Source organism: Talpa occidentalis, unplaced genomic scaffold (assembly GCF_014898055.3).
Source record: "Talpa occidentalis isolate TD23 unplaced genomic scaffold, MPIMG_talOcc4v2.1 talOcc4.9, whole genome shotgun sequence".
NCBI lineage: Eukaryota > Metazoa > Chordata > Mammalia > Eulipotyphla > Talpidae > Talpa > Talpa occidentalis.
Window position 1 is genome coordinate 70,390,150 of NW_023605305.1, and position 27,594 is coordinate 70,417,743.

A 27,594-nucleotide genomic window follows, 5' to 3' on the forward strand; every position below is an offset into this window, starting at 1 on the left:
CTGGGGCCTGGTGGGGCATCCCTCACACAGCATCATCATCTCTGAGGCTTGCCCTCAGAGCCATTGGCCCCAGGAATATAGAACCACATCACACCCCCTGCCTTGTTCAGGGTGCCTGGGATGCACAGACCTCCTACTGACCTCCTGATTATCCCTAAAGATAGCCCTCAAGTGTCACCCTTTCTATGAGGCCTCCTCTGGTTCCTGGCAGAGTCAGCCACTCCTTCCTTCTTGGAGGTGAGAGGCCCTACCTGCATGCATTCAGCCCTACCTAAGGTCTGGTAAAGACCTCTGTCTGGGAGGGTCTCAAGCTGAAGAAGGGTGTCGTGGTGGGATATGTGGGGGGCAGGCCTCCATCTGTGGTCAGGATGCCAATGGATGTGGCCAGGCCCAGAAAGCTGCTGAAGCAGCTGTGAACCCAAGTTGGTAGGGACGCCGGAGCACGTACTGTGTGGGATTCCAAGGATTTTGTGGCTGTTCCTGCAAATGACTCAGTATGAGACTGAGCCCCCAGCTCCGTGTTGTGGCTGGGGAAAATGAGATGCACAGGGTTGGTTAACACAGGGCTTTGGAACTGGTGCCACCTGCAGGCAGGAGAATTGAGGGGATTCCACAGGTAAGCGTGGTGGAAGGTCAGGCTACTGACTGGGTGCTGGGAGCCGCATGGTCACTCAAGCCTCAGGTTTTTAATCTACAAAATGGGCAGGAATCATGGCATATAGGGATGGGTGTGCTCTGAAATCATGACACACTGCTCTGACCCAATTCCTAATGTTTTCATCCAAGCCTTACACTTTGCAAATGTGAACACAGAGGGTTAAGGGACAGCCAAGGGTATGCGTGGGGTATTGCTGGAGACTGACTGTGGTTCCTTGGCCAGCCTTGCTCCATCAGCTGCTCCTTAACAGTGTGGGGACCCTGGTCAGGGAACCAGAATTGGACATTTCATCATGAGGGGGATGTTTTCTTTCTTAATTTCTAATAATGGCTGTGATGCAGATGTATACCTGAGGAATAGAAAAATGGACTTCTCTGTTTGTTAGAGTTGGTTTTTGCTATTGTGTTTTGGAAAGCAGGCAAGGATCTTAATTCAGATAACAGAGGTAGAATGCAGTGCTTGGGGGAGAGAGAACTTCAGAGCCAGATAGAAACAGGGATAAGGAGTAGAAATGGAACATTTGTTCTAAATGTTTCTCTGGGAGGAGAGAGAAGGGTCCTCCTGCCAGCACACAGTCAGCCCTGAGCCTTTGTCTGCTGCTACAACTAGCTTACTGAAGGGGGACTGGAATGATGGAGAGGCTGCTGCCAAGATGTAAATCTGAGCCTTGTCCTACCACACTCCAAACTCAGTTTCCTCATCTGTCAAGTAGGGCAGAAACCATTGACCTTCTAGGGTGACACAGCATATGTGAGTATGCATCCAACAAGCACTCAATTCTAGCTCCCCTGGCACAGTGGAAGGGTTTTGAGGAGGGTGGGTGGGAGGGGACAATTCTTTCTTCCACTGTGCCATCTCTGGGAATAGTGGTCTCCATAAACACCAAGAAAAACAAACTTTCCATAAACTCCAGGAAAACAAGCTTTCCTGACCTCCCACCTTCTCATGTGGCCTCTGATATTCTGCTCAGTGCAGCCCTGGAGACTTCTCTGACTTCACCTTGTATTATTTCCCCTGTGAAGGTGTCCACTGGACTACCCAAGATTCTCAGAGCTGGTATCCTTAGGAACCCTGCTCTGGCGTGCAGATTGCATTAAGATTGTGTCAATCCAAGCCCCAAAGGTTAAAGAGAAGCTTAGCCCCCCAATTGAAGAAGTGATCACAGTTCCCTTTACTACCTAAAAGAATGAAGATTTGGGAGTATTTCTCAGGTGTAGGATAATCTTTAGAAATATCTTCTTTAGGGCCTCCCCTGGTGGTGCAGCGGTTGAAAGCTGGGCTGCGAAGCTGCCCACAGCCTCTGCAGCGCCGGTTCGATCCTCGGCCGCTGGCGAGAGTCCCACATGGCTCGCAGACCTCTCCTGCCATGCCCACTGCTCCCCTCAGCAGTGTATTTCGTCAGTCTGCCTGCTCTGTTCCCTGCTCTGGCTCTGGTGAATTCTCTCACGCATTTCTGACTGTACCCAGTGCTTGTATAAATAAATAAATAAATCTTAATAAAAAAAAGAAATATCTTCTTTATCTGAGAAACCCAATTTTACATGTTTACTTTCAGAGTAAACATGAAGTCATCCCCTTCTCATCATGTGATGCCCCCACCTCTCTTTGGTACCCCAGGTCCCTATTTTGTTTTTCTGTTTAGGATTTAAACCCTGCTCTCCAGATTGAAATCAGCAAGGGCATAATCATGTGCATAATCCTCCATGCACATATTTAAAAATTGACCTTTTCCTTCTGCCAATCTATCTGATGTTGTTTTTTTTTTTTTAAGATTTATTTATTTATTTATTTATACAAGAACTGGGGTACAGGCCAGATGTGCAGGAGGGTGAGAAGATTGACCAGAGACAGAGTGGGGAACAGAACAGGCAGACTGACAAAATACACTGCTGAGGGGTGCAGCGGGCACGACAGGAGAGGTCTGCTGAGCCATGTGGGATCCTCGCCGGCTGGCCAGGATGGAACCGGTGCTTCAGAGGCTGCAGATAGCTTCAGAGCGCTGCGCTCAACCGCCTGTGCCACCAGGAGAGGCCCTATCTGATGCTGTTTTGATTATTCAACCAGCCTGAGAAGAACCCAGAGGGATGGGAAAATTTCCCCTTGCACCTTGATATTGGTCACCTGCTGGCTCACTCCAGCCACGCTATCCTCTCCTATACCTTGGGCACATATACCATCCAACCTCATCACCTTTGTGATTTAGTATCACAACCCTTTCATTCCCCTTCAAATTGTGGCTTCTAAGATGAAAACATTTGTCTCATCTGCGAGGCTAAGTCTTGCCTACACCTAGACTTTTACTCTTCCTTCCAGAAATATTTCCCATCCCTGCCCAGATCCTGCATAAGTTTCTAAAACTTTCATAAGTTTTAGCTCAAATGTCATCTTCCACAAGGGCATTCTGATTGTTGAATACCAATTATTCCCAGTTATCCAGTCAGACAGACAGGACTCTCATTACATACCAGTTTTATTCTCTTTCTAGCACATTTCACAACGTTTCTGGTTCAACTATTTACTTGTTTATTGTTGTCTCTTTCCCACTACAGGAAGAGCTTTGTCTCTGTTGGGTGCTGGTACAAAGGTCCAGAAAAAGATTCTGACAGAGTCAATGACCAATGGTTAGGGTATGCTAACCAACCCCAGTGCCTTTGCATTGCTGGCACTTGGTGGGTTTCGTAATCTCCATGTGCCTTACAACCTAACACTTCTCATATGTTCACACATGGAAATTGCAAGCCCTTGGAAGAAGGGCTTGTTCAAGAAATGTTTAAGTTATATTCTGAAGGCAAGGCATTAAACATACTGGAAAGCCACCTGAGTTCAACAATAAGAGTTCAGAAAGTCAAAATACCAAAGATGAGGAAAAATGAGGGTTTTGATGTACATCAGAGATGATGAGTGGGTGTAATAATTTCTGTACAAAAGTCAAGTCAAGATGTAGGCAAGACTGAGCCTTGCATGTGAAACAAGTCTTTTCATTATGGACAAAAGACACAATTTGAAGGGGGAATAAAAAGGTTGTGGTTAGAAACCTCCAGGAAGGTCACAGTGACACACAGTTATTTCTCTTTCTTCTAGCCCATGGCAAAGTGACTGTGTTGGTCCCCCTCCCTGTATCTCCCCAAAGACCAACTGGGTTTGATCCATCTTTGTGGCACCCAGTAAGCAGTACAGGACATGGCATATTCCTGATGTGTTGCACAGAGCCCAGTATTCCATTTATGAGATGGGAAATAACTTTATCAACAGAAATTCTGATTACTATTCAAAAATTCAGGAGTGCTATGTCCAAGGCTCCTCTGCATGTCCCATTTGAAAATGAAAAAAAAAAAACAAACAAACACACACACACACACACACACACACAGAAAAACCAAAACCTTTTTGGTATTGGTTTTAGTTTTGAAATATTTTTTAAAAATTACATCTGCAGATAAATTCTGATAAATTCTGATAAATTCTGATAAATAAATATACTTTATTCCCTTTTTATTCACAATATTCTGAGCTCAAAATTCCCTCTATATTAGTGATATCATGAGATCTGCTTGTTCCTGGATCAACTAAAACTCTCAAACTGGCAACTCTTTACCTACAATTCCACACTCTACCACCAGGTGGCAGTGAGGTCCACACAAACGTTATCAAAACTATTTTCATCTCTACATGTCTAATTAAGATACACCCTAAATTAAAACAATATATATATATATATATACACACATATACTTTTAGCTTATCATATTGGCATAGATACAAAAGTCTGATAACACCCACAATTGGCCAGGGATTGGGGAAACATGCGGTGTTCATACGCTGTTGGTGGGAATGTAAATTACTACAGACTCCTGGAGGGCAATTTGGCAATACACATCAAAAGCCTTAAACATGTGCAAACTCTTTGGTCCAGCAATTCAACTTCTAGACATTTATTTTAAGGAGATAACCATGGAAATAAGCCTACATTTATTCCCAAGATGTTGATTATATGGGTGAAAGACTGTCAATATAAATAATATATAACTTGAAGACTGGTTAAATAAATTATACATGATATATATGATAAAAACTATGTAGCTATTACATCCTATAAGAATTTTTTTTAAGATTTACTTATTTATACAAGAACAGGGGTACAGGCCAGATGTGCAGGAGAGTGAGAGGCTTCTCCAGAGACAGAGTGGGGAGCAGAACAGGCAGACTGACTGAAATACACTGACTGAGGGGAGCAGTGGGCGAGACAGGAGAGGTCTGCTGCATTATGCGAGATTCTTGCCTGCCGGTTGGGATCGAATCCGCGCTGCAGAGGCTGCAGACAGCTTCACAGTGCAGCGCTCAACCGCCTGTGCCACCAGGGAGGCCCTCTCCTATAAGAATTCTTAATGATGTGGAACAATCTCATGATATTAGTAAGTGAAAAAAAAAAGGCTACAAAAAAGTATATTTACTGTAATCTCAGTTTTAGATAATAAATATAAAAACAAACTTGCACATAAAAATGCTGGGAGAACAAATATCAAAACATTTGAGCGGACATGTCTGTGGGTGGTAGGATTATGGATGGTTGCATTTTTCCTTTTTGTGCTTTTCTCTATTTGGGGAAGGCTTTAAATAAACCTTTTTTTTTTTGCTTTTGCTTTTGCTTTTGTTATCAGAAGAGAGCTATTAATGATTCCCCTTGCAGCAGAAAGGACAAGGAGGCTGTGGACAAGTTAATTCCCAACATTTTCAGTGCACAACCTACTCCACGGACATGGACTCCTATGCCCCTATACCTCCAACCCCTACTGGATCCACATATGGACCTGGTTTTTAGCTGGTCTTGCTTAGAGGAGGGGCCAGCCGGGATTAATCCAGAAAAGGAAGCTGGCACAGTTTCTGCCACTGTCCTGCTTCACTTTTTTTTTACTCTAATTTCCCTTTAGAAAATGACATGCTTTTAGAACAAAGGAAAAACGTCTTCCCTGAGGTTGAAGCTCCCTAAGCTGCAGAAAAACCTTTCCGGACAACTGACCATTCTCAAAGCCATTTTCCTGTCCAATGTGTGTGGGCAGGACAGACTGATAAGCAAAGAGAGTGACTGATCCATGGACTCCCACATTTGCCCTGGACTTGGACTTAGTGTGCGTAAGCCCACCTAACCCTCAACTTTGTAGGTGTGCTCTGGCCAGGTTCCCAGAGGCCAAGGAGCCTGATGGAGCCCACACAGCAGAGCCAGGATTCTGCGTGAAACTCAATATATGAGTACTTTGTAGATGGCCAGGGCCCCTCAGTTGCCATAATTGTCCTAAACTCTGGGGTGAGCACAGGGAATCGCCTATAAATAGACCCAAGGCTGGGAGTCAGGGCTTCCACAAGCCAATAGATCTGGATTTCAGTTCAAAGCATATGGGTCCCATGAATCTCTCCCACACTCAGTACTTGAGTGGCCTGCTTTCCCTCCTTCAGGGGACAATAGCAGGGTGTCACCCCCATCTATGCACCTAATGGAAGGAAGGGTGGCAGTGCTTGAGTGAGGGTGTTTGGAGGCAGGCAGTGGGACAAGCCAGCTGGCTCCTTGTTCTTCAGGCTTGAACCACTCGAGCCTGGCACCAGGCTGGGCCAGCCCAGTCAGGGAAGATGCCCAGATCTGTGTGGAAAGAAGGGAGTGCATGCAACCTGAGTAACTTCAGAAAAAGGGGTGATCTGGGTAATCGGGGTGTGATACCAGCTTTTCCTCAACCCCTTGCCCGGCCAGACCTGTTCAGGGCTTCCCAGTGGTGAGAAGCTTGAGGGGTCAAGGGCAAACAGGCAATGGGAAAGGCTTGCTGGATCCTAATCTGCTTCTTTCCCCAGAAGCTTCTAACTCCACACCCAGTGGACACTCCACATGCCCACCCAACCCTTGGCCTCCCCGCCCCAACATTCACAGAGCCCCACCTCTGGGTGGGGCACCTCACACATGCTGAATCTCTGCAATGGCCCCACTAGCTGTGACGCTCAGGGTTTGGGCTTTTAGGGCACGATCGCACTTCACCTGAACCCCAACTCTCTTCACAGGGAAGGAAATGGAGACTTAGGGCAGGCGGGGCTTGCCTATGACCTAACAGTTAGTGGATGGTGAAAATGGGACTCAGCCCCTAACCCCCTAGCCACACAACCAGATGCCTGCTTGCTCACAGAGCCTACTGGCCACCCTCGGCCTGCCCCTGTCCTGGGAGGAAGGGTTGGGTGATGGCTGAGGGAGAAGTGGCCTCTGTGGGAGGTGGACCTCTGCCTGGCCCCAGGAAAATGATTCTTGCATCAGCCAACAAACAGCCTGATGCTCCCAGCTAAGAAGAAAGAACACGTGGTCACTGTGGGATTAGAGGAGACGCAAACAGGGGAAGAGAAGAATCCTGCCCACTCTCCCTTGGGCATGTCATACGCAGTCCAGAGTAACCTGAGTGCAAATGTTAACCAGGTAATCCCAGGAGAGGTGCTGTTAGGAAGTGCCCACTCCTCCTGGGCTGGTGAAATGGACGATCCCGAGACACGGGGCCAAAATAGTCTAGCAAGTGCTGGTGGCCCTGATTAGGATTCCCTGACCCCCCTTGTCAAGAAAACTGCTGGAGAGGTAGTGCCTCCCACTGGGGGAATGGCCCTGATGGCTTGGGGGACCCCAAACTCTACTCCATACCCAGCCTTTGACATGAGGTAAATGCCCCCCAAACATTCCAAGTAGCCCTGGAGAGCCTGATTTTGCGTAGCCGTCACCTCCTAAGTCTCCTTGAATCCTCGCTCCAATGCTGTGAAGGAGGCCTTTGGCACTCTACAGAGCAGGAAACTGACCTTTTCTGAGGTCTCGCAGGCAGCAGTGTTGGAATCCAAGCCTAGGTCTCACTGAGGGGTATGACTGCCCCCTCCACAGAACCACAGAAGCCGGCTCTGGCAGGACCGGGCGGCGCCTCACCCTCCACTAATGCAGCCTGTTCTGCCTCTGTACATATCTGGCCAAAAGAAAGACCTTTGAATCAACTAATAATTCTCTCCCTGCATCTTCCTGGCCTGAGCACAGAACAAATTTGTTCCCCAGCAAAACAGTGTCGCCACACTCTCCTTCCACCAGGCTGTTCTGAGGCATCAGGACTTCTAGATGTCTCAGTTGGGGTCCTCACCTCTGTGCAGGACTCCACATTTTCACAACCACATTTCATACAGCTTCTTATGGAGTGGTCACTCAACCTAGTATAAGCTAAGTTTTAGTTTTGGTTGTAAAAGATCTGAGGCATGACGACACTACAATGCTGAACCAACAGGCGGCCCTTGTTTCCAAGCAATGACACTAGCCACTTGGAATGACACTAGCCACTTGGTCCAGCAGCCAAGGGCTGGACCATGGGGCTTGGGCTGACGCGCTGGACAGATTGGTGTTGGGTGCATTCAAATGCCAAGGAGACTCCTTCTCAAAGCCTCTCTGCTTTACCTGCAGGCTGCAGACAGTGCCTGTTAGGCCCTGGCCCTGCAGAACTGCTGTCCTGTGCCTTCATAAAGCTAATGCTAATCCTCCCCACAGAGATGGCAGCCACTGTGGAGGAAAAAGAGGAGGAAAAAGGAGCACAGACAGTTAATAAAAGCTTAGAGGGAGAATATTGGTTTGAGAGAGAGGGCAAAGAAAACAAACAAAAAAGACAAATTACCGGGTAGCCATCTCGTCCCGATTGCCCCTGTGGTAATTAATACGTCATTAATAATCAGACTTTCGGCAGAAAACCATATAGCAACACTTAGAATTCAGCCAGGGTCTCAGATCCCCCCTCAACCTCCCTGGTCTGCAGCAGAGACTGCTGATGGGTAAGTGACTTCTTCAGGGGGATAATTTGGGGTTCCAAGGGATCTGGGGGATGGAGCTCCCATTTCCAGCCTCACAGGACCAGGTTGCATGGGCCACCAGGGCATGCACCCACAAGTGTGATCCTCGCATCAGCAGGGACATATGGTGAGGGCCACGTGGGGATGTAGGGTTCCTGAAGGTGGCATCACAGCCATTGCTGAAAATGTTCCCTTGATGTGGCACTGAGGGACTATAAGAGGAGACACAGGTTTCCTGCCTGTTGTGTGTGAGATGAGGTGACTGGGAAGACAGCCTTGGCAGCCAGAGACACAGCACAGGCCGGGGGGCCCTTATGACTATTGGCTGCTTCTCTGCAATCACCATGTGCCAGGAGCAGTGGCTACCTGGCCACCATGCCACACGTGAGTGTCCATTGCAGGTTGCAGCTTGAGAATTCTGCATTTGCTTAATAGACTTGAGTTTAACAGTCAAGTACAAAAAAAAAAACAAAAAAACACAAAAACTCTCCATATCCCTCTGCATTACACACTGCAGCAAGTTCACACAGGCCAGCTTCCAAATGACAGCCAGATATGACTCAACAGTCAGAAACTGCTCGTGGCCTGTAAATCTACACATTTTTATGGGCTGGTTCCTTGGCTCGTTGTGGCACTACTAAGGCATGGAGAAGCCCAGGTCCCATAGGGTGCTGATGGGAAATGAATCATGGTAGGTGGAAGTCAAAAGTACAAGCATTCATCTGAAAGGAATTCCTCTGGAAGGTTCACTTTGATTCACAAGGACTGTCCATGTGCTTCTTGCATTGATTCGTTAGGATTTATCAGGCTCTGAAAGGCTGCCAAGATGAATCAGAGGCAGACTCGTCCTGTGTCTTGGAGAAGACAGGATTTCCGGGGCCCCGACCATGCTCTGCATGCATTGCTTATTCCCATTTCCTCACTGGAGGAAGGCAAATGAACCCCAGGACCTAGTGATCAAGCCCAAGCCCTGGCATAACTGCCTGACTCCTGAGCCCCTTTCTGTCAAAGCACATGAGTCAAAAATATTTAGACCCAGCAACAGTTTTGGGTACTTAGGAAATGTGGGCATGGTGCAAGCATTCCCCTACACAAAGCTGACCCAAAGGTTTGACAAGGAGCAGCCAGGCTTGTGCCAGCCGTCTGGGGAGGAAAACAGTCACAGAATGCTTTGCTTCACAGGGCAAGGCAAGCCCTTGCAGCTCTGTGCTGGCATTAATCCTCAAATTGAAAAAAATATGACCTCTGGCAGGGACTGACTGAGATTTATTTTTTTTTTTTATTTTTCATTTTTTGAGACACCTCTTTAACCAAGCATTATTTTCATGGAAACGAGAGAGAGAGAGAGAGAGAGAGAGAGAGAGAGACAGAGACAGAGAGAGAGAGAGAGAATAAAATGTCTTATCTTTCAGGAGCAGAGAGCATAATCCAGGGCACTTACTGGAGGACCTGCAAAACACAGAGAAACCACAGTCAGGATCAGAGGGAGAGGGGTCCCCTCACCCCGGCAGGCCTGTCCTCTTACAGCTCTTGGTCATCCCTCTGTTCAAGGCTTTGAAGGGTGAAGTGGCAGGGCAGAGGGGGCACCTTTACACTCTGTGGGGCCAAGGCAGGCGGGAATAACAGTCCCATACGTCTAGGCTCAGTAGGCTGCTGCTGCTCCTGCAGGCATTCAGCAGTGTGGGGTTGGGCAAGCCAGGTGGGAACAGGACTTTGTTCCTGCACGGAGAACAAATTTTGGTGCTTATCAGGGGCCAGTTCATTTCTATGGAAGGAAAGAGATTTAGGGGAGAAAATGGGTTTCTGGGGGAGGGAAGAATGCTCCCAAGGGCACTGGAGGGCATGTGGCCCCGCATGTGGTGGGGCTGCCCCGCAGAGAACACGCAGAGGAAACTCTCAGGCTTCTCACCTCACAGCTCGCAAAGCACACTGCATATCCACTACTTCCCAGCAATCTGTGTGAGGGGTGAGGAACATCCCATTTGACAGATGACCACTCAGAGGCTCCGAGGGAAAGAAGAGACTTCTCCAAGGTCACATAGTTGGTTAGGACAGAGCTCATCCCCGAAGGTCTCAAAACCCTGCACATGCTTCCCACTAAGCCATACCACCTCCAGTCCAGCAGCTCCTCCTCAGTCTGGACAGAGGTGGATACACAGAGGCGCATGTGGGCCAGTGGGTGCAATATTGTGATTTATGGAAAAAAAGTGTATTTTTTTAGTGTATATCTAGATGACCAAAATTTATTTCTCATACATATTGGGTCTTCCTGCACTAACTCACAGTCCCCAAAAGTCTTGGAATATTCTAAGTGTTAAGAATGATGAAGGTGTTACTTGTTATGTGAATCAGGTGCCTTTTGGGGAAGCATCTAAGGAGTGGAGCTGGGTAACCTATTAGATTAGAAGGTTGGAACTTCCAGTCCCACTACCCCCTCCCTCCTGAGAGGGGAGAGGGGCTGCCGACTGAGTTCAATGACCAATGACCAATGAGTTAATCAATTATACCTGTGAAAGGGAGCCTCTATAAAATCCCAAAATGGGGCACTGGAGTGATTTTGGGTTGGTGAACAAGTGAAGACTTGGGGAGAATGATGTGCCTGGATAGGGCCTGGAAGCTCCCCTTTTACGACCCTCTCCATCTGCCTGTTCCTGAATAATATCCTTAAATGGGTTTCCTGAGTTCTGTGAGCAGCTCCAGCAAATTAATCAAACATGAGGAGGGGGTCCTGGGAGACGCTGATCTATAGCCAACAGGTCAGAAGCACAGGTGAACGTGAGTTTACAGGTGACATTGAGGTGGCGGGCAGTCAGTCAGTAGAATCTGACGTCTCTCCAGGTATTGTCAGAATTGAGCGAAGGGGCCTCCCTGGTGGCCTAGGGATTAAGTCTTAGTGCTACCACCGTGACGGCATGAGTTTGATCCCCGGCCAGGGAGTTAGCCACATGGTGCAGCAGACCTCTCCTGTCTTGCCCACTGCTCCCCCCTCAGCAGTGTATTTCAGTAGATCTGCCTGTTCTGCTCCACACTCTGTCTTTGGTGAATCCTCTCACTCCCCTCACCTCTGGCCTGCACCTCAGTTCTTTTACACAAAATTAAATAAATAAAATCTTAAAAAAAGAAAAAAAAGAATTGTGCTGAGATACTCTCCTGGTGTCTGAGAACTGCTCGCGGTCATGGGGAGCCCCCACCAAACCCACATAGAACTGGATCCAGGAACCCTATTTAGTTGGCCAACACATACAGAGTTTTGAGAGTTCAACTTAGGATTTTTCAACTTTACCAAGGTGTGAAAGTGACAAGCATTCAGCTTGAATTTTGATCTTCCCCTGGGCTGTTGAGCTGGGGTGTGTTATCCTTGGGACACTGGGTAGTGGCAGGGAGGGCAGCTCCCAGTCAGCCTGGTGATCATGCAGGTGAACAAGCCACACCCTTCTGTTACTGCGTTGCTAGTGATTTTGGGATTTGTTTTCACATGCTGTCATGTCTACAAAATGCCCATCTGTGTCTAAGACATTCAACATTTTATTATAAATTAGGCTTTGTGTTGGATGATCTTGCCCAAGCGCGGGCTAACGGGAGGTTCTGCGTGTGTCTCGGGCTGTGGTGTTCCATGGGGTAGGTGTATGCAATGCATTCTGACTTAGGATATTTTAAACTTCTAATGGGTTTATCAGGACATAACCCTGTGGTAAACTGAGGAAGATATGTATTTATGGATTGCCTCTCAGAGCCAGGGGCCTCTGGAGCAAGCAGTGGGACGAAGAAGTAAACAGAAGAGGCAAGATCTCTGACTCACTGAATTGTCCTTGAATGGATAGATACCTGAGAAAACAATGACAGAGGGAAGCACACATGAAGAGACAGAGGCCAGCACTGCCACAAGGGCCCCAGGCAGGCTGGGCCCACTCAGGACAGGAGGCCAGTCTCAGCCCAGAGGGTGAGGGATGATTACCTGGGGCAGGAAGGAGGAGGGAGAAGCATGGCAGAGATGCAAAAGTTCAGAGCATGCAGAGATCACTGGGTTGGGGGACAAGGAGAAGCCAAGGAGGATACTGTAGGGTGGGCCAGAACTCAGGGCCTTGTTTCTACATCATGGCTTAGGGGCAGGGGGTGTGGGCCCTGATTTGAAGGGCAGCAGGGTGCTCTGAAGTGTGAGGAGTGATGTGAGGGGTAGTGAAAGGTGCCCAGGCACACTGCAGCTGTCCCCGTGTGGGTGATGGTAGCTGGGCCCTAGGTGGTAGCAGTGAAGATGGAGAGAAGCAAGGGGCAGGAGACACTTGTCAGTGAGGACAGACGGGACTTGCTTGTGGACTGAAGGGTGAGGAGCAGGCATGCACGGGATACAGAAGAAGGGCAGACAGAGATGAGACAAAGGTTTTTGGCTTAAGATACTGGTGTCTGATGTTGCTGATAATCAAGAATGGTATTTCAATGAGGAGGTTCCCAATGTTTAGACTGAGGGTGGGCAGAGTACAGGCAGCCTGGACACAACAGTTCTTATTTTCAAGGTCCACCAATGACCTGGCTCTGGTTTTGCATAGAAAGGTTGCCAAGCATACTTGCTAGCACTTTTTCGATGCCCCACGCACACACAGCTACCTGCACCGTGCCTGCGACCAGCCTCTTTTGCCTAGTCGGCAGGTTAAGTCAGAGGCACTGACCTGCTCCCACCTTCCCCAGACCCTGCTGCACCTGCCGCTTATCTCTCTGCCCACTGCCATTGTCATGGTGGCCTCTCAAGCAGATCTTTCTCTAAGCTTTGAAACAAGTTCCAAATCCTTGCTCCCACCCCTCCGCTATTCTGCCCCAGCTCTCCCCCTCACAGCTATGTGGCTGGAGAGAGGGCACTCCTCTCACCGTCTCTAATGTCTCGTCTTCTTCCTAGCTTCCAATCTGCTGGTTTGGATTCCATCCCTGTCACTCCACCAACGCAGCTCTCAACAATTCTCCAGTGACCTGCCTTCACATGAATAAAACTGACAAATATTTCTCCTTCTCACTGGACTCAACTTCCACGCTGCTGACTGAGCCCACCTTCTGGAAGTGCCCCTTTCCTTGCTTTCCATAATGTCCTTTCCACCCTGGTTATTTAGCTGACTTAGTTTCCTCCCCCTACCTCACATATGGAGGCTCCTGAAGGTTCTAGTCTAGGTCTGTTCAATTCTTTGCTCACCTACCTCCTCTCTCCCATCATTCCCAAGATTCTCAGCCCAGCTTATGACCACACCAGGCAGAAGTGTCCTAAATGCATATCTCCAGGTAGGATTGTACCTTAGAAGCCTAGAATCCATTTCTGAGCTGACTGCTGGACATTTCCCCTCAAATAATCCCAAGATTTCTCAAGCAAACGCACACAGCTGTGCTCACGGACTTTTGTCCAGAAACATGCTCCTCTTCCAGTTTTTGGTCTTTGTGAGTGACACCCCCTTCATGCAGTTACCGTATCAGCAAGTGGGAGGGTACCTTCCCAAACCTGCTCCCTTTCCAATCCATTGGCATACGTATTGCTGCTCTGGAATTTATCTACTGAAGTGTCTCCCAAACAACAGCTAATCCATGCCACATAGCTTCTAGGGGCTGTTGCAACAACGTCCCCCTTGATTTTCCCTTTCACTCATCCTATAGACATTCACTGAGTACCCATTGTTCGAGACAGTGTTCTAGGCATGTGAGAAACAGTAGTGATGGTGATGAAGGTCCCTGTCCTAAGAGGCTTCCCTTCTAGTGACTAGGGGCAGCCAAAATCCAGTGAGTATGGTAACAAGCACATCACCTAGAAGGCAGTATGTGTCATGCAGAGAGAGGCAGCGAAGCATGGTAAGGGAGATATGTCAGTGCTGGGGTGCAGGCAGATTGGAGCTTTTCATGGGGTGGTCCATTCTAAGGTGAAATTTGAGCGAAGATTTGAAAGAAGTGTAGGCATTGGCTGTGCTGATCCCTGGGAAGATATGTTCCAGGCAGAAGGAACCACCTGTGCAGGGATGTCCTGAACAGAGACCCAAGAGCTGAAATGCACAAGCAATGAGGGGGATATGTCTGGGATCAGAGTTGGCCTCAAATGTGCTGACCAATCACCCCTGCAGTCTCCATTCTGTGGTGAGAGTGATGTTTTCAAGATGCAGATCTAATCTTGAGACCCTCCCTCTGTTCTTAGGACAATGGCACCATCTCTTCCATGCTGTGATCTGCTCAGCCCTGGACTGTGGGAGGAGAGGTGGTCTGAGCAGAGGGAAAAAGGGAAAAAGTGGCACTGGTTCCACACCTTAGCATGGACTGGGAAAAATTCCAAAGGGACCAAAGATTTACATGTTGAAAATAAACCATAAAATTCCTTGAGGATAATGAGGGGAAATTCCTCTCCAATTTTGGAGAGGGGCAGCTTTTTCTAACTACAGTTCATAATCCAGAAGCCATAAAATAAATGTCTCATCCAATCATATAAAAACAAAAATGTCTGCAAGGCAGAAAGCAAAGCCAAAAGCCAAACTGGGAAAAATATTTCTAACGCATGTCACAAAGGCTAGATACCTTGATATCAAAATGCTCCTATAAATCAACTCTAAAATATCAACAACCTAGTATAAAACTGATCAAAAGATACAAGTGGAAAATTCACAGAAAACATAAATGGCCCTTAAATAGTCATGCATCATTAATGATGCTTTGTGAATGATGGACCACACGTGAGTCTCAATTGGCTAGACACCTAACACAGGTGTGTCAGAGGCTAGGCTTGTGTGACTACACTCTGTGACTTTCACACAACAACAAAACCTCTAGCAATGACTTTCTTAGAATGTATCTCCATCATTAGGTGTCACATGACTATATATGATATAGATCAAGTCCTCACTCATAATTGAAAAAATGAAGATGTAAAACCACAATCACATAAGATTAGAAAAGTGAAAAATATGAAATAACCTATTGTGTTAAGGCAAATGAGGGTAGTCACCTCACACATTAGTGGAGAGCGGAAAAATCAGCATATTTTCCATAGAGTGATTTGGCAATACTAATTAATATTTAAAATGCATATGCCACAACACTAATGATAAAGGACTGATTACAAAAATCTACAAAGAGCTGATGAGACTCAACAAAAACAAAGTAAATAACTCAGTCAAAAAATGGGCAAAAGAGCTAAAAAGAAACTTCTCTGAAGAGGAAATGCAAATGGCCAACAGGCATATGAAAAAATGTTCAACATCACTTGTAATCAGGGAAATGCAAATCAAAACTACAATGAGATACCATCTCACACCAGTGAGAATGGCACATATTAAAAAAACTAGCTATAACAAATGTTGGCGAGGATGTGGAGAAAAAGGAATTCTCCTGCACTGCTGGTGGGAGTGCAAACTGGTCCAACCACTATGGAGAGCTGTGTGGAGATTCCTCAACCTACTAAAGATAGAGCTTCCATATGATCCAGCAATTCCGCTCCTAGGTATTTACCCAAAGGACACAGAAACATTAATTCAAAAGGGCACCTGCACCCCTATGTTTATAGCAGCACTGTTTACAATAGGTAAGCTCTGGAAACAACTCAAATGCCCAAAAATAGATAACTGAATCAAGAAGATGTGGTACATATATGCAATGGAATATTACTCAGCAATCAAAAAGATAAACTCATGCCATTTGCAGCAACATGGATGGAGCTGGAAGGTATCATGCTCAGCGAAGTAAGCCAGAAAGAAAAAGAAAAATACCAGATGGTCTCACTCATAGCAGGAATCTAGAAAACCTAAATAAGGGACCAGGAAAAAGACTAATTATAATAAAGTAAAAATCAAAATCAACAAGCAACTATAAACCAGAGACACACTAAGGAGTGGGGGGAGAAGGGAGTAGGATCAAAACAAGGGGGATGAGAAGTTATGGGGATTATAACTAAGAAGAAAATGCATACATTGTGCAAAAATGAAATAATGATGTAAAAAAATATAAAAGAAAAAAAAAAGAAAAAGAAAAAAAAATGCATGTGCCAATTGCCACAAAAAATCCTTCAAGAAATTTATTCTGCAGATACATTAACATATATGTAAAAGGAGAGGTGTATAAGACTATTCATTGCAGAGTTTGTTGACAGAGCAAATAATTAGAAATAGCATACAAGGACTAACTTAAAGAAAGTATGGGACATCTCTAAGTGGAATATCATGCAACCATGGAAAAGGTGAAAGCAGTTCTGTATGTTGTGGTATTGAACAAGTGACACACATTGTAAGCGTTTTCATTTTAGTGTGAATGTCATAGAGTATAATTACACAAACCTAGATGGTCTAGCCCACAATACACATAGGGTGCATGGGATGGCCTAGTGGGACCACCATTGTATATGCAGTCTGTCATTAATGATGAATGACTGTAATTACTTAAAAAAAAAAGTGTGGACAGTAAGTTAATATGCAGCCATCTGTGCTTAAAACAGTCTCTGAGTAGGGGAGCCCAGTTGGGTGGGGGCAGGGAGCCCAGTTGGGTGAGTGGCAGGGAGACGGCCTTTCCGCCATGGGCTCTTTGATGTCGTTGTGGTTAGTGTACCAAGTGAGGGAAGGCAATAAGCTAACTTAGAAAAGGCTGGAGAGAGTTCTGTGTCTTTGGTGAGTCCTTCCAACTTTTGCTGCCTTTCCTCTCACCTCCAAGGTCCTTTCAAGAAAACTCAGACTAGGCTTGTTACTACGAGATAGAGAGCCCTGAGACCAGGCATGAGGTGTGGCCTAGAGGAGACCAGGAGCAGTTGCAGGAGTAAATATTATAAGCTTCCAGAACTCCATTCTTTGCTTTTCCCAACCATCTCATGGAACTCCTGCTGCAACCTCATTGGGCCCATTTTACAGGTAAGGAAACTAAGGCTCAGAAAAGTTACCAGTCGCAGGGATACATCCTGTCCATGATGCGGGCAGTCTGACTTGGAGCCTAAGAAAGGGGTTGAATTTTGGCAGGAAGCCCTGTTATTTACTGATCAACCCCCACCAGGTGCTGATCTCATCTGAGATCACCCAGCTAGGGAGGGCAGTCCAGGTCCGAAGGGTCCCAACCCTAGGGCACCCTCTCACCCCAGAGGCGAGACCAGAGTGAGAAGGCAGAATTCTGGACACTGATTCTGTAACTATTCAGACAGGTCAAATCTGGCCCCCCTGAGAGATTCCAAAACATACCAAGTCACCATCTCTCCAGGCCACAGGCTCCTAATCACCCAACCCAGTTCCTTCTGGGCACCCCAGGCTTATCAGCCTGGCCATTTCAGGGCTTCTCACTGCACCTGGGATAACTTGCAAACTCCCTGCATAGCGTTCCTGCCTGGGGCTGCTCCTTGCCAATATTCTGCTCCCTTGGCCATGTCTACTCCACTCTTCTCTCTCAATTTCCCAAGGGTCACCTCTCAGCCTCAGAACATTCATATCTGTTGTGTTCCCCTGGATGGTAGGTCACAGCTTCATTACCCCCACCTTGAAAAGCCCCCTATAGCTGTGAAATCTGGAGATGGCTCCGTGATCTCCCCTTCTCCTGATGGTTTCTGTCTCAGTCTCCTGGTTATTTCCTTCCAATCATTCACCACAATCTAGTTCTTAAATCCATTAGCTTGTTGTCATGGACTGCCAGTCAGTCCCTCCAACACGATAGCTCACTGAGAACTGGGACCCTGTCTGCTGGGCTTCCTGCCATCTTCCTGCTGCCCAGGGCAGGGCTTGGCAGGCATGAGCACCCAGGAAACATGTGCTGAGTGGATGAGGGGCAGGAAGGGCAGGGGCCCCAAGCCTATTACCTCTGCACCCGACTTCATTGCACACCCTGCCATAGCCAACAGAGACAGGATCTGTGGGCTGCAGCAAGCTGGACGCCTGAGTGGTGGATGGCGTGGGGGGTCTTCACTCAAGCTGTCCAGGGCTCCCTACTTGGAAAGTCAGGCTGGTTGCAGGGCCTCCAGCCACCCACGTGGTGGTCCTTCCACAGCCTGACCCCATTCTGCACACAGCTTTTAAACATGTGTTCCAGGCATTGGTGGGATCTGCTGACTTTGCTGTTAGGAATGTGGGGGCAATTAAGTAAGAGTCAGATGACTTGGGAAATAAATAAAATGGGTCTGAGGGGGTAGAAGGTTCAACGACTCCATGGTTTCTTTAGAGATGTGGCCCCACAGGGATCCCCAACCTGGAGGCACGCCCACTCATCCAGGCTGGGAGAGAGAACCTGTTGTTGACAGGCAGCCAGAGGTGGGTGGAGTATCTGGAGGCTCACAATGCCCACCTTGAGCTTTTAGCCCAATTCCTGAGTGTTTGGGGTTGACCACTTCCTGAGTGTTTTCCAAAGGACATGTTACTGGAAAAGCAAACTGGGAAGACTATTTTTCACAGGCTGGCATGTGCCCAGCCCAAATGCTAGAAGGTGGGAACTGACTTGGTGCCTGAGGTCACTGACCCCAATGTCAGGGTCACTGTCCCTGCTCACTGCCCACACCTGCTCCTGTGTTTGCCTGTACTCCTGATTCCTGCTTTGCCAGGTCCCTGTTTTGCCCAGTAGGCTCTGGCTGGGCCCCAGTCCTCTGCCTCTTACCACGCAGTTAGTTCCAGTTATGAGGTCCTAGTTCTAGTCTCTTGGAAAACTAAACCTATTCCACAGGAGGACGAGACCTTCTGCCATGCTTCTCCAGTGCTTTCCCCAATGAAGCAGAGTGGAATAAGAGGTTTTAAACCACATTTGCAGGTGGAAGAACGAGGCTTTGGGTTAGCAAATCCAGAGCCAATAATGCGTGAATGAGTCAGGGTGTTAGCTCTTGCTTCCTGCCCTGGCTTTAATTAGGCCAATATTGTCAAGAATTGTAGACACCTAGAACCCTGCCTCTCCAGCCCTGAGCCTGGAATTCTGAGCAAGTGCTGGGGGTCTTTTGTAGTGCTTTTACTAAGTTGTGGAAGTTCCCTTTTATTTTTAATTTGTTGAGTGTTTTTTCAATCATGAAAGGCAGTGTCCTTTTATCAAACGCTCTTCTTTATATTTATTCACATGATCAATGTTTTTGTCCTTTATTTGATCATATGGTATATTACCTTGAATGCTTTTGAATGTTAAAACAATCTTGTGTTCCTGGGATGAATCTCACTTGGTCATGGTATATATAATCTTTTTGCTATATTGCTGGATTCATTTGCAAGGATTTTGATGTCTATATTCATTAGAGATCTCAGTCTGTGGTTTTCTTGTTTTGGTATCAGCATAAATTTGGCCTATGGAATGAGTTGGAACATGTTCCCTTCTCTTCTATTTTTGGGAAGAGTTTGTGATAGAGTGCTATTAATTTCTCTCTCTCGTTTGCTGTCCAGATTTTGTTCATTTATTATTGACGGAACATTGGTCTGCAACTCTGTGGATCATTTGGAAGTATAGGATCACACCTCTTCAGATATATTTCACCAAACCGTGTAGAGTGCCCACCACTAAAGCACTGAAAGAAGAGTATCCTGGGCTCCCTTCATCCTTTGCTAGTACCCCCACCCCTGTTTGATTTCTCTATATTCCACAGATAAATGAAACCATCTATATTTGTCTTTCTCCTTCAAGCTTAGCGTGATCCCCTCCAGTCGTAGGAATTTCTCTAAAGTTTGTTAGAATCAATCAATGAAGTCACCTACTCTAGGCTTTTCTTGTAGAGTTTTTTATTACTTATTTTATCTCTACCTGTTATAGTTCTATTCAGATTTTCCATTTTCTCATGTGTCACTTTTGGCAGTTCTGTCATTCTGGGATTTTGTCTTTTTCATTGAGATAATCTGTTCTTTACAATTGTTCCTTTATACTATTTCTTTATACTTGTTTTGTAAGGTCTCCATTTTCACTCCTAATTTTGGTAATTTGAATGCCTACTCTTTTCTTAGTCTAGGTAAAGTTGCTTTCAAATAATTAACTTTACTCTTGTTGATTATCCTTTTTTTATCTTCTATTTCATCTTTTCATTATGATTTTATGATTTTTTCGACTTCTGCTTGCTTTGGTGTAAGTTTGCTCTTTCTTTTCTGTTATAGTTTGCTAAGGTGGTAATTAGGTTATTGGTTTGACCTTTTTTTTTGTTTTAAACATTGGTTTTTATACATTTCCTTCTAAGTACTAATTTCACCACATTTCATGACTTTTGGTATATTGTGTTTTCATTTTCTTTATGTAACAATATTTTTTTATTTCTCTTGTGATTTATTCTATGAGTCATTGGTTATTTAGGAGTATAATATTTATCCATATTTGTGAATTTCTCAACTTTCCTTTTGTTATTGATTTCTAATTTAATTCCTTTGTAGTCAAAGGATGTATTTTATATGATTTCAAGCTTTTTGATATGTTGAGTCTTGTTTTACAGCCTAAAATGTGGTCTGTACTGAAGAATGTCCCACATTCACTTGAAAAAAAATGTATATTTTACTGTTGTGATTATAATATTCTATACATGTCTATTAGAGTTAGTTGTCTTATAGTGTCATCCAAATCTTTTTTGTTATTTTTTTTGTCTATTTGTTCAACCTGTTTTTCAAAGCAAGGTCTTGAGGTCTAAAACCATTATTATTATTTTTTTAAATAATAAATTTTATTTTTATATTCCCCATACAATTGCAACCCCCCCCCATTCTGACCCCAATCCCTCCCTGTGTATGGTGTGAGGTAGTGGTCAAGCTTCATTCTTTTGCATGTAGCAACACAGTTTTCCCAGCACCATTTATTGAACAAACTTTCTTTGTTTGCTCCAATGCATAGCCTTTGCTCCTTTGTCAAAGATTAGTTGACCATAAATCTGTGGGTTTCTATTGGATTCCATTGGTCTGTATGGCTGTTCTTGTTCCAGTACCATGCAGTTTTGATGATTATGGCTTTGTAGTATAGTTTGAAGTCTGGGCGTGTGATGCCTCCATTCCCTTCTTTTTTTTTCAGGAGAGCGTTGGCTATTCGGGGTTTTTTGTGATTCCATATGAATTTCATCAATAATTGTTCTATTTCTTTGAAGAATGACATTGAAATTTTGATTGGAATAGCATTGAATCTGTATATTGCTTTTGGTAGGATGACCATTTTAATAATGTTTAATCTTCCAATCCATGAGCAGGGGATGTCTTTCCATTTCTTTGTGTCATCTTCTATTTCTTTTAACAGTGTTTTATAGTTTTCTTTGTATAGGTCCTTTACCTCTTTTGTTAGATTTATTCCCAAATATTTGATTTTTTTTGTTTTGATAATAAAAGGGATGTTTTTTTTTATTTCTTCTTCTTCAGATTTATTGTTTGTGTATAGGAAGGCTACTGACTTTTGCGTGTTGATTTTGTATTCTGCCACTTTACTGAACTGATTGATGAGTTGAATTAGTTTTTCTGTGGAGTTTTTGGGGTTCTCTATGTATATTATCATATCATCTGCAAATAGTGATAGTTTGACTTCTTCTTTTCCTATTTGGATTCCTTGTATGCCTTTCTCTTGTCTTATTGCTCTGGCTAGGACTTCCAGTATTATATTGAAAAGCAGTGGTGAGACTGGACATCCTTGTCTTCTTCCAGATCTTAATGGAATTGCTTTCAGCTTTTCACCATTGAGAATGATACTGGCTGTTGGCTTGTCATTTATGGCCTTTATGATGTTGAGTCCAACCATTATTGTTGAGCAGTGTATTTCTTCCTTCAATTTTTAGTTTTTGCTTCCAGCATTTTGAGGCTCTATTGTTAGGTACATATAAATTTACATTTGTTATGTTCTTTTATCATTATAAAATGTCCTTCTTTATCGCTAACATTTTTTTGTCTTATTGTCTGTTTTATCTGACATTAGCACAGCCATTCTAGCTTTCTTTTGGTAATTTGCATGATATATCTTTTCCCAGCATTTTATTTTCAACCCATTATACTTTTTTTTATTTTTTTGTGGGACCCTTGCCGGCGTCTGGGGAACGAACTGGCACTGCAGAGGCTGCGGGCAGCCTCGCAGCCCAGCGCTCAACCGCTGTGCCACCAGGGGCGGCCCTCAACCCATTATACTTTGAATCTAAAATTTATTATAGACAGCATATAATTGTATGATGTCTTTAAAATATAATTTAAAAAACTGAATGTGTCAATATACAAATAACATAAAACATGACCACAAACATTGTTAGTGTACACTTTAGTAGTGTTAAGTATATTCACACTGTTATGCATTTCAATCTCCAGAATTTTTCCTTTTTGAAAAAATGAAACTCTGTACTCATTAAACAACATGTTCCCATTCCCTCTCCTCTCAGTCTCTGGCAACCACAATTCCACCTTCTGTTTCTATGAGTTGACTACTTCAAGTATCTCAAATAAATGAAATTGTACAATATTTGTGTTTTTTTGGTGATTGGCTTAACTCACTTAGCCTTATGTTATCAATGTTCATCCACATTGTAGCATGTTTCAGAATCTCCTTCCTTTTACATAAAATAATATTCTGTTTCCCCATTTATCTATTGATGCATATTGGGTTATTTATATATTTTGGCTATTGTGAATATGAAAATGTGGTATGAAATGTTTGTTTGAGACCTGCTTTAAATACTGTGGTTATATACCCAAAAGTGGTATTAATGGATCATATGGTAAATCTAGTTTTAATTTTAAAATTCTAGTTTTTAATTTTCTGAGTACCCATTGTACTGTGTTTGAGAGTGATTGCACCATTTTGCATTTCCACCAATAGTGCACAAGGGTTCCAATATCTCCACTTACTTGCCAACACTTATTTTCTGACTTTTTTTATTATAGGCGTCATCCTTATCTGTGTGAGGTGTTATCGCACTTACTTTTGATTTGCACTTCCTTAATGATCAATTAAGTTGAGTGTCTTTTGGATCATGACATTTATGTATGCATTTATTCATCACGTCTGCTAATTTTTGACTCAGGGCATTTAATCCATTTATATTTAATACATTTGCTCATAAGTTAGGATTTATGTGGGCCATTTTGCTATGCTATTTAATTTCTATATATTGTATGTCTTTTTTATTCCTCTATTACTCATTACTGCTTCATTCCTATTAAATAGATATTGCACCATTTTAATTCCTTTGTTTCTTTTACTCTAGCTTCTGGAGTTATTTTCCTAATGGTTACCCTGAGGATTATAATTAATACCTTAATTTAAAATAATCTGGTTTGGATTAAAAATGTTTACTCTCAATTGTATACAACTACTTTGTTCCAATACAGGTATGTTTGTTATCCCCTTATTTGTACCATTATTGTCATAAAATTGCAGCTTTATGTTTATTAACCTATCAATACAGTTTTGTCCTTATTACTTTATGTTTAATTGTCTTTTAAATAAGAATAGAGAGAAGAGTAAAATATGTATTTATATTATCTTTCATATTTGGCAATACACTTACCTTTACTAAAGTTTTTTATTTTTGTGCGTGGATTTAAATTACTGTCTAGTTTTCTTTCAGTTCAATTTGAAGGTATCCCTTCAGTATTTCTCATAGGTATGGTCTATTAGTGATAAATGTTCTCAGTTGTTTATTTGGACATGTCTTAATTTCTCCTTTATTTATCAAGGATAGCCTTGAGAGCTGTATATTTCTTTGTTAATATTTTTCATTACTTTGAATATATCATCCCACTGCCTTTTGCTTTCATGGTTTCTAATGGGAAACCAGCAATTAATCTTATCAAGGATCCCTTTCTATGTGAGGCAATAATCTCTTTTTACTTTCAAGATTCTCTTCATTTTTCATGTTTAGTTGTGAATCTCTTTGAGTTTATCCTGTTGAAGTGTGTTGACCTTATTTCATGTGTAGTTAACATTTGTCTTTAAATCTGGGGACGTTTTGGGATCATTTCTTGATATATTTCTTCTGCCTCTTTCTGTCTCTATTCCCATTCTGGGATGACATTATGTGTGTGGACCCCAGTGTTTGCACACTTGATAGTATCCCACAGGTTTCTTCATTCTTTTTCCTTTTTCCTCAGACTGGATAATCTCAATTGATTTAGCTTCTACCAGCCCAAATCTACTGTTGAGATGCCCTAGTGAATTTTTCATTTCAATTATTGCACCTCACATCTTCAGAATTTTTATTTTTTTACCTTTTTTTTGACATTTTCTATATCTCTACTGATATTCTTTATTTTGTAGTACATAATTCTTGTGCCTTCCTTCCTTTAATTCTTTAGACATGGCTTTCTTTAGTCCTTTGAACATATTTAAAAATAGCAAATATAGGGCCTCCCCGGTGGTGCTGCGGTTGAGCATGGGGTTGCGAAGCTGCCCGCAGCCTCTGCAGTGCCAGCTCGATCCCTGGCTGCTCCCCGGCCACTGGAGGAGAGTCCCACATGGTGCGCAGACCTCTCCTGCCACCCGCTGCTCCCCTCAGCAGTGTACTTTGGTCCTTCTGCCTGTTCTGCTCCCCGCTCTTGCTCTGGTGGGTTCTCTCACCCTCCTGCGCTTCTGACTGTACCCAGTGCTTGTATAAATAAATAAATAAAATCTTAAAAAAAATAGCAAATATAAAATCTTTATCTAGTAAGTCCACTGGATTTGCCAGGGACTGTTTCTATTGATTGTTCCTTCCCCTTTATTGCTGTACTTTCTTGTATCTTTGTCTTTTTATTTGTTTGTTTAAAACTGGGCATTTAATGATTTAGTGTGACTACTATGGATATTAGATTTTGCTCTTCCTTTTCAGAATTAGTTGTTGTTATTGTTGCTCTTTGCTTAGGGATTTTCCTGGACTGATTCTTTAAAGTATGTATTCTCTTCATGAATCCTCTGCTTGATTAACGTAATGGTAAGTTTAGATAGAGATTTCCTTTAATACCTTGATCTAAAAATTCTCCCATTCTCTGCCAAGGGGTTCTTTATGTGTGCTGGAATACAAGTGCAATGCTCTGCCAAGTTATAACTCTCCCATCATTCCCTATTTGAGCAAGTCAGGCAGAAGTGAGAGATGGAATCTCCTTCAGGTCTTTCCTGGACCTGAGTCCAGGACACAGTCCTGAATATGCATGAAACTTCTAGGTCCCCAGGAGCATGTTGGAAATTTACAAAGCCCTGTTGGATATCTCATTCCCTAGATTTTCACTTAAGTTTCTGTGCCAGCTTCTTGTTTGGTTCAACTGGTATCGCCACCTTAGGCAGCTGTGATGTTAAACAATTGCTGCTGAGTGTTTTTGGCAAGTACTCTGGGGATAGGACTTTTCCCAGTGAGTAAGTGCTGCATCAAGTAAGATTAAGACAAGACCTGTGTACAAGATTTTCCAGGGAGCTGCCAGACAGGTCAAACAGTGACAATTCTCTGGGGATGAGCATCTGAAGAGCTTTGAAACTGTTCTAATGCTTATTTCTTTTCACAGGTACTGTGGTTATAAAGTTTTATAACCTTATATGGTTATAAGGCATTATAAACTTACACAAATATATAAAGATACATTCAAAGTGACAAAAGAAAACTACTAACAAAGAAATAGACAGCTTTCAAAGCTATTCTTGGTAAATAGCAAGTCCTTCAGTCTGAAATGACAGAACACTAGACAATAATTTAAATCCAGGTTGACTGGTCTTAGGGTTACCATGGGGCTCGGGAGACTTAGCAAGATTCACACATTTTTCTTAAATAAACATTTCTTGGGTTGTTGCAAGTTTTTCATTAATTTCCAGAGTTCTGAAAAGGTCATTTCCCTCCTAGTGTTCTTTTTTTTTTTTTTTAAGATTTATTTATTTATTATTTATACAAGCACTGGGTACAGTCAGAAGTGCAGGAGGGTGAGAGAATTCACCAAAGCCAGAGCGGGGAGCAGAGCAGGCAGAAGGACTGCTGAGGGGAGCAGCGGGCTGCAGGAGAGGTCTGCGTGCCATGTGGGACCCTCCTCTGGTGGCCAGGGAGCAGCCGGGGATGGAACCTGCGCTGCAGAGGCTGCGGGCAGCTTCGCAACCCAGCGCTCAAACGCTGCACCACTGGGGAGGCCCTCCCTCCTAGTGTTCTTGCTGCTTTTATGGAGGAGCAGATTTTCAAAGGGCCTTACTCTCCCATTGCAGAAGTGCTTCTTCTACTGGGTTTTTAGAAAGGATTTCTTAGTGCCAGAGTAGATTAAAAAATAAAACAAAAAAAAATCTTAGCACTATAAATGCAATCTAAGGCTGGCAGCTGCAGAGATCTGGTGAGGACCTCCATTTGTCTTTCAGCTTGGTAAAGGCACTGGCCAAACCACATTTGATTATTGTGTCTTTCTGCACCCTAGCCCTTTATTCACCATTTTTCATGGTTCCTCTTTCTCCCTCCTCCCCTTCTTCCCATCAAGAAACAATCAGTCCATCTCCTGAGTGCCTGGGAGATGCCTCAGTGCCTCTGGCCCCAACCTGGAGGAATCCATGCTTTGGTGGAGGAGAGAAACACGGTTGTAGGGCAGACAAGCACAACCAAGTGTGGAAAAGCCAGGACAGAGGAAGGTAACTGGGAGGCAGGTGAGAGCGATGAATACACTTGAGGAAAGGAAGGTCTAGAAGGAGACCCCAATGTCCGTAGAAAGAGGACAACAGAGAGCAGTGCTTGGCTTCCCCCAGATGAGCAATGGGCCACTGGCAAGGTGAGAATTCATTCATTATGGATAGAGACTCATAAACACTGCAGGGCCAAGGAGGTCTCTTCTAGGCAAAGGATTCCACTGGGAACTAGAGAGAACCCCCACAGGCAGCAGGGGCAGTTCTGTCTGGAGGTATGTAGCAGCATCAGAAGGCATGTCAGTCAGACATGGTCTCACTGGGCAAAAAGAGCTTTCCTTCCTGGGTCACAGGAAAGGGCTTGGTTTGTGCAAGGGGAAGCATGTGTGTGAATCTATCTAGAAATAAACAGCAGGTCAAGTCAAGGCTAATCAGAGAGGGACATCTGCTCTTTGCTGCTCACACTATTCTCAACAGCCAGAGTTGGCCACGTGTGAAAGGGCAGCCAAGGGAGGTGATGCTGCCACCCTTGCCTGGCAGCTGATCGTAGATACGACTCTTCTCAGTTTCCTTAACTGCAAAATGGAGATAATTACATATGTTTATCTTGCAGGTCTCTATAAAGGTCCCCTGAGAGGAAGGACTTGAGAGGACCCAGTGCACGTCTG

At 44.3% G+C, this 27,594-nt stretch overlaps 1 protein-coding gene across 1 annotated transcript in view; it reads right to left on the minus strand.

The window, feature by feature from the left end:
- Positions 1 to 27,594, minus strand: part of COL23A1 (collagen type XXIII alpha 1 chain) — a 395,499-nt gene that overhangs the window by 45,900 nt on the left and 322,005 nt on the right. Inside the window, exons 4-5 of the mRNA XM_054690972.1 lie at positions 9,933 to 9,940; positions 8,320 to 8,346 (exon numbers count right to left, since the gene is read on the minus strand). Coding sequence (XP_054546947.1) covers positions 8,320 to 8,346; positions 9,933 to 9,940 — 35 coding nt within the window. The remainder of the gene's footprint in view (positions 1 to 8,319; positions 8,347 to 9,932; positions 9,941 to 27,594) is intronic.